Source organism: Pteropus vampyrus, unplaced genomic scaffold, assembly GCF_000151845.1.
Source record: "Pteropus vampyrus isolate Shadow unplaced genomic scaffold, Pvam_2.0 Scaffold77, whole genome shotgun sequence".
In the NCBI taxonomy this organism is placed as follows: domain Eukaryota; kingdom Metazoa; phylum Chordata; class Mammalia; order Chiroptera; family Pteropodidae; genus Pteropus; species Pteropus vampyrus.
The window spans coordinates 6,316,442-6,328,764 of record NW_011888858.1 but is presented as its reverse complement, the minus strand read 5'-3'; the positions used below and the strand labels follow the sequence as shown (position 1 = coordinate 6,328,764).

The 12,323-nt window shown below is 37.7% G+C and overlaps 2 protein-coding genes across 2 annotated transcripts in view; one reads left to right on the top strand and one right to left on the bottom strand.

Moving 5' to 3' along the window:
- ZAR1 (zygote arrest 1) overlaps positions 1–5,860 on the top strand; it is a 6,723-nt gene extending 863 nt beyond the window's left edge. The window contains exons 2-6 of the mRNA XM_023532135.1: positions 1,179–1,258; positions 1,429–1,614; positions 1,691–1,765; positions 2,975–3,164; positions 5,532–5,860. Coding sequence (XP_023387903.1) covers positions 1,179–1,258; positions 1,429–1,614; positions 1,691–1,765; positions 2,975–3,118 — 485 coding nt within the window. The 3' untranslated portion in view covers positions 3,119–3,164; positions 5,532–5,860. The remainder of the gene's footprint in view (positions 1–1,178; positions 1,259–1,428; positions 1,615–1,690; positions 1,766–2,974; positions 3,165–5,531) is intronic.
- A 350-nt stretch (positions 5,861–6,210) lies between these two features.
- The window catches only part of FRYL (FRY like transcription coactivator), a 249,832-nt gene continuing 243,719 nt past the window's right edge, over positions 6,211–12,323 (bottom strand). The window contains exons 62-65 of the mRNA XM_023532134.1: positions 10,552–10,569; positions 9,707–9,817; positions 8,594–8,784; positions 6,211–8,281 (exon numbers count right to left, since the gene is read on the bottom strand). Of these exons, the coding sequence (XP_023387902.1) occupies positions 8,023–8,281; positions 8,594–8,784; positions 9,707–9,817; positions 10,552–10,569 (579 nt within the window). The 3' untranslated portion in view covers positions 6,211–8,022. The remainder of the gene's footprint in view (positions 8,282–8,593; positions 8,785–9,706; positions 9,818–10,551; positions 10,570–12,323) is intronic.

Below are 12,323 nucleotides of genomic sequence, written 5' to 3'. Positions count from 1 at the left end.
GGGCCCAGGACGCCGAGGGCGAGAGGTCGTCGCCGCGGAGCCTTGAGCCCGGCAAGGAGCGCCTGCGTTTCCAGGTGAGGCCCGAGGCGGCCGCGGAACCGGCCAGGAGCGCAGAGCCCCGGGTGTGTCCGCCGGGTTCCCGTCCCTACCCTCGCCCGGAGGCCGCCCGGGACATGTAGAGGCGCTAGGCACGTTTGCGTGCCTTTCCGCTGCGGCTGACAGTGGCACATGTCATCTTTCTCTAACAGTAGCATTAATAGTCTGTTGTTGACGGAGACTGTAAAGTATCAGCGCCACAGGTTGGCGAGGGAGAGATGATGCACTTTTAACATTCTGAGCGTATTTGCTGTCTAAAACCCCAGTCGTGGACACGTAGTCCAGTGTCGACTGTACGTTCGGGTGGCATAGGATGGGTATGCAGCAGAACATCAGTGAACTTGCTGGCGGGGGGAGTCGATTCCCAAGGATCCCACTTACATTTCTGAATTTAATTGTCAAAGCAGTAGTAGACTTCTGGGGTGCTGGTCAGCCCGCCCCTGATTCCTGCCCAAATTTCCAGAGCTGCTACTGGAATCTAGAGCTTCTATAGTGCCTCTCAGGATCTTTCCTTGCTCCTAAACACCCTTACTCAGAAACATAACACTGCGGAAGCGTTTGGACTGTGGAGGACTGGTTCACACTAGCTGAACCCTAACGGGCTGGAGTACATTGACTGTAAGTGGTATCCCCAGGAAAGTAGAAAGGCGTAACAGGTACCTAGGGGCCCAAAGGAGTCCTCTGATGTCTCTTCTACAGCCATCCCAGGGCTGTTTGGGTGTGGGGTGGTGGGAAGGAGAGGAGTGAATCCAGTTATCCACAACTGATCTTAATTCTTAACCTTCCTGGACTTCAGTTCGCTCACCTGTGAAATGGCTGAGTGCTTTCCAGAGTTTCTTCTAAAGTCCTAATTCTCAAAAGTTATGACTGGTTTCTCACTGGCAGGAAAGCTTAAGAACAAAACAATACTACCTCATGTTAAGCATGAGTCGTGGCTTATCTTAGATTTCTAGTACTACCGTTTGGTGGAAATTTAACTGGCAGCATAGAGAAGTTAATGTTGGGTGAACACCTTAAAATACTTGAAGAAGCAGAGTGTTGTTCCTCTTCAGCTTAACCACTTCCATATGTATATGTTCTAGGGTCAAACTATCCTACAGACCAAAGGTCTCTAAAGACTCAAAGTTCAGAGAACTCTGGATGTTTGGCCTTTCCTTTGCCTGTCTGAGGGAAAACAATTGTCAATTTGCTTTATGAACCAAGTTAATCTACGTGTAAACTTTTTTGGGCCCATGCTTGCTTAAGTGCTTAATTAAGCCATTAGCTCACCTAATTACCTTGTGGAAACTAATTTGAACCTGACCCTATTTTCCTACATGATCTGGAACGAAGTTGCCAATTTTAAATAAATCCTTCCCAGCTTCTGAAATGAAGGATGATAATTCAGATGTCATGTTGGTTAAACTCTGGTATCCTTTTGTTCAGTTCTTGGAGCAGAAATATGGCTATTATCACTGCAAGGAGTGCAACATCCGATGGGAAAGTGCCTATGTGTGGTGTGTACAAGGCACGAACAAGGTAAGAATTACCATGTGACTGGCATCTGACAGAAATGTCAAGAGGGTTTTGCTTGAAGTTTTTCCTCTCATCACAGGTTTATTTCAAGCAGTTTTGCAGAACTTGTCAGAAGTCTTACAATCCTTACCGAGTGGAGGATATCACCTGTCAAGTAAGTCCAATGTTTGCGTTTTGTGTCTGAACGGGGTGGTGGTAGAGGGCATCGGTGTAGTTTTTTGGACGTGTTTCCTAAAAGAGGCTGGGTTCCCAGTGACCTTCAGGTGTTGACAGCTTTTTGTAGGTGTTTAGAAATAACACTCAACGATAATACTCAACTGAGAAACAGGGTTTTGATGTCAGTTTCCTTCTGCCCTTGCAAATCTTGGTCATGTTAGCATTCTTTAAAGACTTACCTCACTTGTAATATGGAGGAATGCCTTACTTGCTGCTCAGTGTAATGTAAGAGAAAGCAAACTGAAAAATAGAATACCGTTCTAGCATGAGGTGGTAAAGGTGCTTATTTTGCCTGAACTATTTTTATGAAGCATATGCCCAAGTTAGAGTACTTAGCGTAAGCACAGGATTTTAAAGTTCATTCTTGTCTGAGCTCTCAAAAGGAGAATTTGTCTTAAAGATGCCCAGATTTATGCAGTTAAATAGTAACGTTGCTTGTTTATTAACTAAGCACTGTACTATGCTGAGGGGCTTAGATAGTATGAGGAAAGAAGTGACTAAACTTGCTAGTTATCCCACAGCTAGTGGAGCCTGACCTACCGGATGAGACAGCCTAATGCACTGGACTGGAGTTGGACGCTGAAAACATTATCACCGTAGGTTGGGTGGAGAGAAAAACCAAGTGTGGAAAGTGTTTAGATTCACTTAGATCAAGGCAGAGCAGGCTAAGGTTCTAAAGTAGGAAGTCTTAATCACTGTTTTTGACTCAGCAGTTGTTTTCCCTTCTGCCCCAGCTTGAGGTCATTTGCAGCAGGTTGGGGTCGGGGACAAGGTCAGCCAGCCACTGGATGCCAGGCCTGGCCCTCAGCTTACTCCTAGTCACCAGCCTCACACAATAGCTTTCCTTGTTTTGCAGTGCTTTTAAGTTCTTCTCCCTCGTTTTTCTCCACTCTTCAAGTGCAGGAAGACTCCCTGTAAGAACATCTTATTTCGAAAGAAATGTCCCAGTTCTGAACTAATCTTATGTAACACGGGCCCACAACAAATGGTTAATCACCCTCTACTAACCCTATCTTCCCTAGAAGGGATAGACAAGATTAGCACAGGGCTTTGCTTAGAGTGCATTCAGTAATTATTTGAATGAACTAGAAGATACAAGAAATCACCAAGGGTTTATCTTTATGTGTGTCTCACTTTGATTTTTCAGAGTTGTAAACAGACTAGATGCTCCTGCTCAGTAAAACTTCGCCACGTTGACCCTAAAAGGCCCCATCGTCAAGATTTGTGTGGGAGATGCAAAGGCAAACGCCTATCCTGTGACAGCACTTTCAGCTTCAAATATATTATTTAAACAAATGTAAACAATTCGTCCTGAATGTGGCTAGTGGAGCAGACAAGTGAGCTTTTCTTCCATGCCCCTTCTCTCTGCCTTTCCCTTCTCAAAGTACTTCAGGAAAGGCTGTATTTTTGACAAAGCCTTTAAATAAAAGTATTGCAAAACAATTGATAGATTGCATACAATCTTACGTTTTTTTTTAAAAAAAAAAAAGATTTAGGAGAGCTCATCCAGTACTAACAGTCTGGGCCTGTCACTTTGCCTTTATTAATATTCATACAGTGCATCTGGAGCAGCCAGGCTCTGAACTAAGTAACTTGAGAAACTAGAGGGGCTCGTAGATGTGACGTTTACGGCTTACGTGGATCTGAAGTTTTTAAGCAAGATGTTGAATAGAGAGAAGCCATTTAACCCTTAAAATAAGCATGCTTCTGAAGGAGAGAGAGGGAGAAACATGCCTTCTTATGTGGACGGTTGGTAACCGCAAGTGGCTGGCTAGCTGTGGGTGGGAGCTTCAGTGCATCCCAGTGATCTGTTTAGCAGGTAACAAACTACTGGGGGAGGGAGGCTGAACAAAACTGAGTTAATCCTAATTTCACAGATGGGGCTTGGAACACGTGGCTAAGTGAGCAGCTTCTTTAAGATGTTAAATAATTTCATCAAATGGGCTTCAGGTGTGTAACTTAAAAATAGGCCTAAGCGTACTTAGATTTTCAAGTGAGTTTGACAGCTTTAGTTTTTATTGGCTTGCACTTACATAACTGCACACAATTTTACACCATCTAACCTAGGGATTCTCATCCTAACTGTGCCGAATAGCTTCCAGCACCAAGGCAGGCCCCAATCCCAGGCTGCTTTGGTCAGGGCTGGCACTTCAGCTAGAGCCTCGGGATTCTAACGAAATCAGTTGAGGGTTCTCTACTGGTTACAGAAACCACATAATAGGAACCGGGTGCATATTATGCCTTTTTCCAATTTTCTAACCATCCCATGTAAGTTAACCCTTACTACCTTAGAGGGCCCATACATGTTAAGTCTGTTAAATCTCAGATACTTGTTGACAGACAAGTGTGTGGAATAAAAGCTAAAACAAGTTCGAGGTCTTTAGAGCCCCTGTAGCGAGGGAAAAGTCCCATCAGCATCCATATGGCCCTAGAAAGGTGCTTGTAAAAGGGCAGATTTCCGGGTCCTTGCCCCTACTTAACCACCATCTGACACATTTAACAAACACCCCAGGTGCTGCTTACGGAATTGAACTGTGAAAACCAGCAGTCAGTTTGCACTTAACTACAGAAAAATACAGCTGTGGCCCCTGCTCTTACAGGGCTTCCAGTGTAGCCTGTAGATTGCTGCATAAAATGTAAAATGGAAGTTCTGTCATGTGAGCATGGAAGAGCCAGTTAAGTGCCTAGAATAGGGAATCTGACTTAGGGAAGTCAGAGAAGCCTTGCTTAAACATTTCAGTTGAGCTGAAGTTTGGATGAGTTGAATTAGATCAAGAGAGGAAGGAGAAAATTTCCAGAGTAAGCTAACACGTGCAAAGGCCCAGTGGCAGAGCAAACCGGGAGGAAACCATGGTGCTAGGACAGACAGGATAGGGATGGGCATGGCTGGTGAGACTGGTAGGACTTCTTAGACTTCCTCAAGAAGACCGCTCTTTGTCATCAGTGAGAATCTATTGAAAGGTTTTAAAGCTGAGGTGGGGCACAGATTCACTTTAAAAAGCAATCACTATACAGTGGATGCCTGTATACCAGTAAGGAGACTGGTCAGATAAAATGGTGGTGGGGTCAGAGAATAATGAGTGACAACTCTAGGTGTGGGTGAAGGTCTGATGTGTCTTATTCTGACACCTGTCACTACTGATTTGAGGGTCGGGGCAGGGATAGGAAACTCAATTGACTCACATGGCATGCAAGTGGTATATAATATGCACTCAGTTAAGTGCTGAATGAATGAAAGAATAGTAGATACTTGCAGTGGGCCCTAAGAGAAATTCACTGGCTATTAACGGGGGTAGTTAAGTCATTCTTTAATATTATTTGCTTTTAATTTTCCTAACAGCACCTAATCCTCTTTTTCAGTTGAGAAAGCAAGAACTGAACTGTTTTACTTGGTTGGCATTCAGACACTGGACAAAGTGGCACAAAAACATTTTTGTCATAAGAGTTACGGTGTTATTTTAGCAATGAGAAGGCACTGTCAGGCTGTATGTGTACAATCAGATATCTAGAAAATGCCGTTTTTTAAGTGAAAGAGTGAGAGGCTAGGAGGAAGTACTCCAGATTGCTGTTTTCTTTAAGAGAAGTGAGTCTAATTCTCTTCATATTTCCTATATTTGCTAAAGTGACAGTGGAATACTTTGAAAATTTAAAGTCATAAAACAATTATAATTACATTGATTCTAATATGATTTCCTTCCACTTAGGTTGTGCTGGTGTGGAATATGAGCAGTTCTCACAGACCTACAGGAGGGAAACTTACTCTGAAATGGTGAGTCTGTTCCAAGAGAATGTGTACTTCCTGAATTTAAGGTAGATTGTAGGTTGTACCCATACTATATTTCATATCACTAAAAATAGGAAATATTTCCTACATTGTGTAAAAACCCTTTCGCCTTCTATTTTAGAAGCATCACAGGGAAATTGCCAGATCGTTCCTGGTGTTATTTTACAAACTCACTGTTTAAAAATGATTAATTTACTGGACCAAAGGAAAAAGGTTATATAAGCAAAAACTGGGCTCTGAGTGGAACTAGAAGTGTTTCCTAAAGGATTCGATATACTTTAATGAATGCAAACTTTGGATTCAGAGGACAAGGAGCAAAGAAGTATGGGTTTGCCAAAAATCCTCTTACAAAAAGTACAATCTTAATGACTGCATCTTGATTTCTATGGGTGTATTCATTTTTATTACGTTATTAATAGACTTACATATAAATAAATATGAAAAGCAAATCTCAAGTGTTTGAAAGGTTTGGTTTGGGTAATTAACTAATTTTGTTCTCCCCCATTTAAGGAAAATTAAGAATAATGAAGGTAACATTTGAAAAGTTTCTTAATGATGCACACTGTTGTCATTCATCCTTTCTTAAAATACAACAGAAACCAACAGCTACAATGCTTTTTATTTTAACAAAAAGGATAGGTGAGAAAAATAGGGGCTGATAAGATGTAAAGTGTGGTGTGTGTCTCTGGACACCAGCCCTCTCTTCCTGCCCCACACCCAAGTTATTAAATAATTTAAAGGACACCATTTACAGTACCAGAACACCATCAAAATAATTGTTTTTATCAGGGTCAAAAAATACAGTGATTATGAATGTGCCGTGACCAGTTACGGAATTTTACAGGTAACAACTAAAGTCAGCAGTCCAATGGTGTGCACAGTGCCTTCAATTAATGCACTTGAGCATAATTACGTTTCTGGCAGGGTCCACACCCCCAAGAAAAGGCAAAGCTAAGCATTTCATTTCTACATTCTAAACTCTGGAATCAGAGCCCAGTTTAAAAGGAAAGTCACAGTGGATAAGAGATGCTTATAAAAAATACAAGGTGTTCCTTTCAAATCAGAGGAATTGTGGGACTACATTCATTTCTTTTACAAAATGCTATTTAAAAAAGGACAGAGACTCCAGTTCATGTTATGCTACAGACTTAGACAGTGAGTAAGTATATTGCATGTTTTGGTAGTCGGTCTTCAGGCTTCCTTTCATTTTCCCCCGTAGCCCCAGGTTCCTTTAGGGTGAAACATGTGAGTCCTGAATAAACATATAAAAATGCATTTGCATCTCTCTTCTCTCTTCTTGAATTCTGCAGACTTCGGAGCCTGCAAGTCATATATTCTACCATCAATGACCACAATTTTTTCTTTAGCTTTGTACACCCATTCTTGTATAACAGTGCATTGCACAAATGTACAAGAAAATACTGGTTTTAATCTATACAGTTTCTATAATAATTATGGAGTAAAATAAGTTAACTTTTCTAATGAGAATAGCTGACGGGCAGCATACATCTTTATTTTACATTTTAAAGTCTCTGCAGGCATCTACTTTGGTTAGTTATCAACAATCGTAACATAAGCACTGATCAGAGAACTGAGCAGCATTCCAATAACATTAACAGATATATTATTTCTTTTCGAAATACTGGGAAAGCCCAGTTTTAAAATATTAAAATGTTCTAACATTTACACACTATGAAGAGTTAGATCTAATAAAATAAAATTTTTTCAAAAATAATCTTGCAGTGCTCTTTCAGGCATGCTCTGAGACGTTATCACCAAACATCCATACCTTGAAAATATGACTATCACATATTCACACATCCCAGCTCACACACACACAATTCCTTATACAGACTAAAAAACAAAACACCCACACCCTTATCCCACATGTTGAAAAATCAATGGTTTTGCAAATAAGTCTTTCTGTGTATATCTATCCGACTGGATGTTCTTCATGTAGATGACTTATAGATTATGCTTATGACTGCTAGAAACCCAAGCAGCTCTGCAGGTCTTCAGCTAAAATGAACCAGCCTCGATTTCAGCCTCATTTCACCTGCTTTCCAATGTCTCAGTATTAGAGGCCATTATTGCAAACATTCTTACAATTCTTTTTCTAGAAAGTAATGTATGTATTTGTATGCATCACTTTTAGCCCTTTTCTGTTCACATAGGTTAAGTAATTTAAAAATTCCTTCTTCACACAGTTATTGTCGGAGGTACTGGCAGCTGTTAAACAATTAGTTTCTTCAGATCTTCGATTTTGACATTCTTTTTTATCTTGATTATTAGGTACACACTGGTTGGAGATACTGCCAAAAAAAGTTATTGGTGAATCGCAAGGGTTCGTAAAAGGTGCTTGTTAATATTCTTAATCATCTTTAGTTTCTTTCCTAAATGCCCGAAGTTTCTCAAAATCCAGTGCTCACCAAGTTTCCAATTGGTTTGGCCTGTGCTAGAAGTTGGTATGATTGCACCATGCGTAGAGACTCTCTTATTTCTAGATTGAGTTCCATCAATTTGTAGTTGGCTTCTGACATGTCCAGGTCAGAGCCTATAACTGCAAAGCTTCCTGTCTGGCCCAGCGTCTGATGATGAAAATATATGTGTAACAGTGTCTGCACAGGGTCATCTTCACAACTGCCAAAGATATCGTGGGGCCACAGAGATCTGAAAATACACAATATTTTTAAGTCCTGAGATTATTCAATCAAGCAGTTATTAACTACATTTTAAGTTAATTCTTTTGACGACAAAATTTACTTACGAATCACCGAGCATCTGCTTTAATATGTGAGCAGATATATTATTGAAAATTTCACTGAGAGTGAACAAAATTTAAAGTTTGTGTCATTTTAGTGACAGCCACAGAAAACCACAAAGTCATGTTTTTCTTTCACTAAGACATGATATTGAAACATTAAATTGAAAACCAAAACTCATTCACTGTAAACTCCCAGTCCAAATCCCTTCATATTTTACCTGAAAGCTTTGACCTGTCCCACAGCTGATATAAATTCTTTATTTTTCAAAGTTTCAATTAAGGAATGAATGGCAGTTTCTATAGTAGTTTGTGCAGCTTTGGAAATGTCAATTTCTTCATTTTCTGAAGCAGACTCAGCTTCTTTGAGGATACTTTCCAGTTGGGCAAGTTCCTCCGACATGTTGATGACCTAAAACAAATACATCTTTTTAAGAGATCTATTTGTATATTCAGTAACAAAAAGAGCATTTAATTGGCTGTGAAGATAGATATGATAGTAGTAGTATTTTAAAGATTTGCAAATGTTAAAGTTACTAGTTAAGGGCCGTGACTATTTTAAGTTTTTTATTCAGTAGGGACAATTTTAGCCACCAAATACTTTAGTCTTTAAATACTCTTGATAAAACAGGCTGTGGTAAATATAATAAATGCTGTAATAAATAAGACAGGCTGTAACTAATGTATATACTGGTTTTACCATGTGACATATACTTCATCTTGGACAGTAAAAATACATTTACTGTTATGGAAGGATTATGAAAATTTTTTTGACTGTAAAGTCCTTATATTTTAAAAGGTTATTTACTCAGTATATTTTATATAAACCACTGTGTGTGTGTGTTTTTAAGTTTAACCATTTAAAAACATTAAATCATTTTCCTAGTGATAGTTTTAATATCAGTGGTTGACAATGGGGAAAAAAGTCATTATCTTTGAATCTATTCATTACATGATTTCCAACATTCAAAGTGGTTTTGACATGCTTTTGTGTGTGTTACTAGAACTACAGAAATAATATATGGACAAGATGTTAGGAGGTTTCATAATATAATGTTATGTCTTTATCGATGTGCTTTACCGGACTTTTGATCACAGATCAGCTACTGAAACCTTTAAGGTCTTGAACCTTTTAAGATTGTTGGATATCTACTTTCTTATTTACTGATAGGTATAGAAATAACACATTTCAAAAAAAACAATTCTGAAAAAAAAAGAAAAGATTCACTATACGTGACTTCTGACTAAAGCTCTCCTACAAGGAGTATATATGTGTGTATATATTTTAATTTTCTAGAATCGGTTACTGATGCTTGGTACAACTGAGTATTTACCTCTGCTTCATTTTTTATTGTATTTACTTGGTTGATAAGTTTACAGTAGGCTTGGAACAGAAGTAGCAATTGAAAATGCAATTTGTATAACCTTCGGCAGAGCTCCAGTTCCTAGAAATAAATAACATTGCATTAAATTTAGGTGCGATTTTCCATATTTGACTAGACTGCATATTTCCAATAAAAAGTTATAAATAAATGTTAAAATTGTCTTGGCTTTTATTTTTCTGCAGTAAGCAAGTTAATACAGTGTGAAGCTGATGAAAGACAGATGAAAGATGCTTTGAAGACTGATTAAAATAAAAATTTTAAAATATTGTTATATAATTCATTTTTAGTGTGAAGCACATTTTGACAATTTTTTAAGCAGGCAATACATAGGCTGCTTTAAAAAGGATTCACTGTAACTTAAAACTTTAAATTCATAACTCAAATGCATATACTTTTGCGTCAAGATTTATATCTCACTGCATTTATCAATAAGTGCTTGATAAAGCAAAATTAGATAACTTCCTACCTAAAAATGAATTCATTTTTCTAAAGTAAAAAACACTTTGTAATCTCACTGAAGTGAGACAATGAAATTAACATGCACTCTGATTTAAAATCAGGACATTTAAAAGGAGATATTAGTTATAAATGTATTAAAAGGCTGCTAGTTGTACATATTAATTATAAAATTTATTTTTATAGGACCAACATTTCATAGATTAGGACTACGCAAACCTGAAGCACATACTACTCTTAAAGTAGACCATGACAATACCGCTAGGTCACAGATGGCGAGTGAAAACCAGTTTGTTTGACACGGATAAGTAGTCTATAAATTAAGACAGGTCACTTACTGCTAGAATTTCCATTTGCTAAGCAAGAAGGTGATCGGGTCACAAAAATACAAAGGAAGAAAAAGACCAAGAATTAGTGTAAGAAATCACTTTTTCTAGGGTCACAGATGTCCCAGGCAAATCGGAGAACATTTAATTACATCCCAAAGAAAAATGTATGATGCTATCTCCAGAATAAAACTTTTAAAACATTTACTGTAACAATTCAGGGTGTTTTTAACACTTTGCCAAATAACTACATTAGGCTATAGTTTATTTCTGTGTAAAAGTTACAAAGAATAAAATCGAACTAATGTGATTTGGGAAATCTGGGTATTATACCTGATCCTTATCTAGGTTTTTATAGCCTTTCAAAAAACAAAAACAAAAACACCCAAACGTCATAAGATTGTTCTTAGTAAATTGGAAAATTTCTGATTAGAAAATAAATGAATTAGTTCTCAGAAAAGAATTGGCTTATATAATACTCATGAGATTATCTTTGGTGTGGCTCATTCTAGGCTACCTACCTTTTACTGTCTAATTAGGTCCTATTGTTGCCATAATTGGTGCTGAGACAGAAGGTAAAATATCGAAAGCAGATGTCTGTTTTAAACTGCATTTCAAATTTAATTTAGTAAACTTCAGAAATTCAACACAACTAAGTTTGAATCAAATGGGCTAAGGTATATAAAATACATAGTGAAACATCTAGTTTATGGACTATTTAAAAATTATTACATTAATATATCTACAGCCATTTGGACCTAGTTTCATTAATGGAGAAAAATGACTTCTAATTAAAACTGCAACTGCCATAACGTAAATATTGCTTCTAAAGATACCTTTTGAAGCCTTTTGAAGCTTTTCTAAGTAGTTTCCTCTGAAGGACTATTTACGTAACATTTATTCCTATCAATTTAGAAAGGATTTGCTAAGCAAAGGTGAACTTTAGCTCAATACAGCTTACCATAAATTATGTAGAGAATCATTCTGTGAACACTAGTTGAGCATAATCCCATGTTAAACTTATTAGCATATCTAAATTTCTGAGGTTTTACTTTACACAGTTTTATAAGGAAACTAACAACTGAGTTTTAAGCACTTTTTCTCTCTTTTTTTTTTTTTTAGCATAAATAAAATAGAACTGACTCTATGCATATATCCACAGCCTCTACTTTGGGACATAATGGAAACCACTGATAAAGCTTATGCTCACCACAATTGTAGGAAATAACACAAATGTAATTAATTCTATAGCTCGGAATAACCAGAAATGACACTAAATATGCTAACGCTATATTTTAAATTATTGCTTCTTAAGCATATTGAAATTTGCATATACATTCTCCATTTATTTTCTAATAATTATTGATGGGTTTTTATACAAAAAGGCTATACTGGTACACAAGGACAGGTAGTAGATAATGTATAAAAAGGATCCCCAGTCTCAAGGAGCTGAATATGAAAGGAGAAGATGTAAATGAAATCTTAAATGTATAGAGTTTTCAATTTTCATTTAGTAGAAAACCTAGAGCTATATTAACTGATGTAGACTCTTGGAGATGGAGCTCATTTTCTTCAAAGTAGAAGGGATATAAGAAATCGCTTAGTCTAAACACCTAATTTATATAGGAAAAAGGGAGTTAATATTACTTGCTTAAGCCATGCAGTTAAATAGTGGCAAAGAATTCAAACCAAAGGATCTAATTCTAGTCTAGGGTTAATTCCTTGTTTTGCCTCCTTTCTTTCTTTATACACATGATTTGACAATTTCTTTATAACAGAGCAGG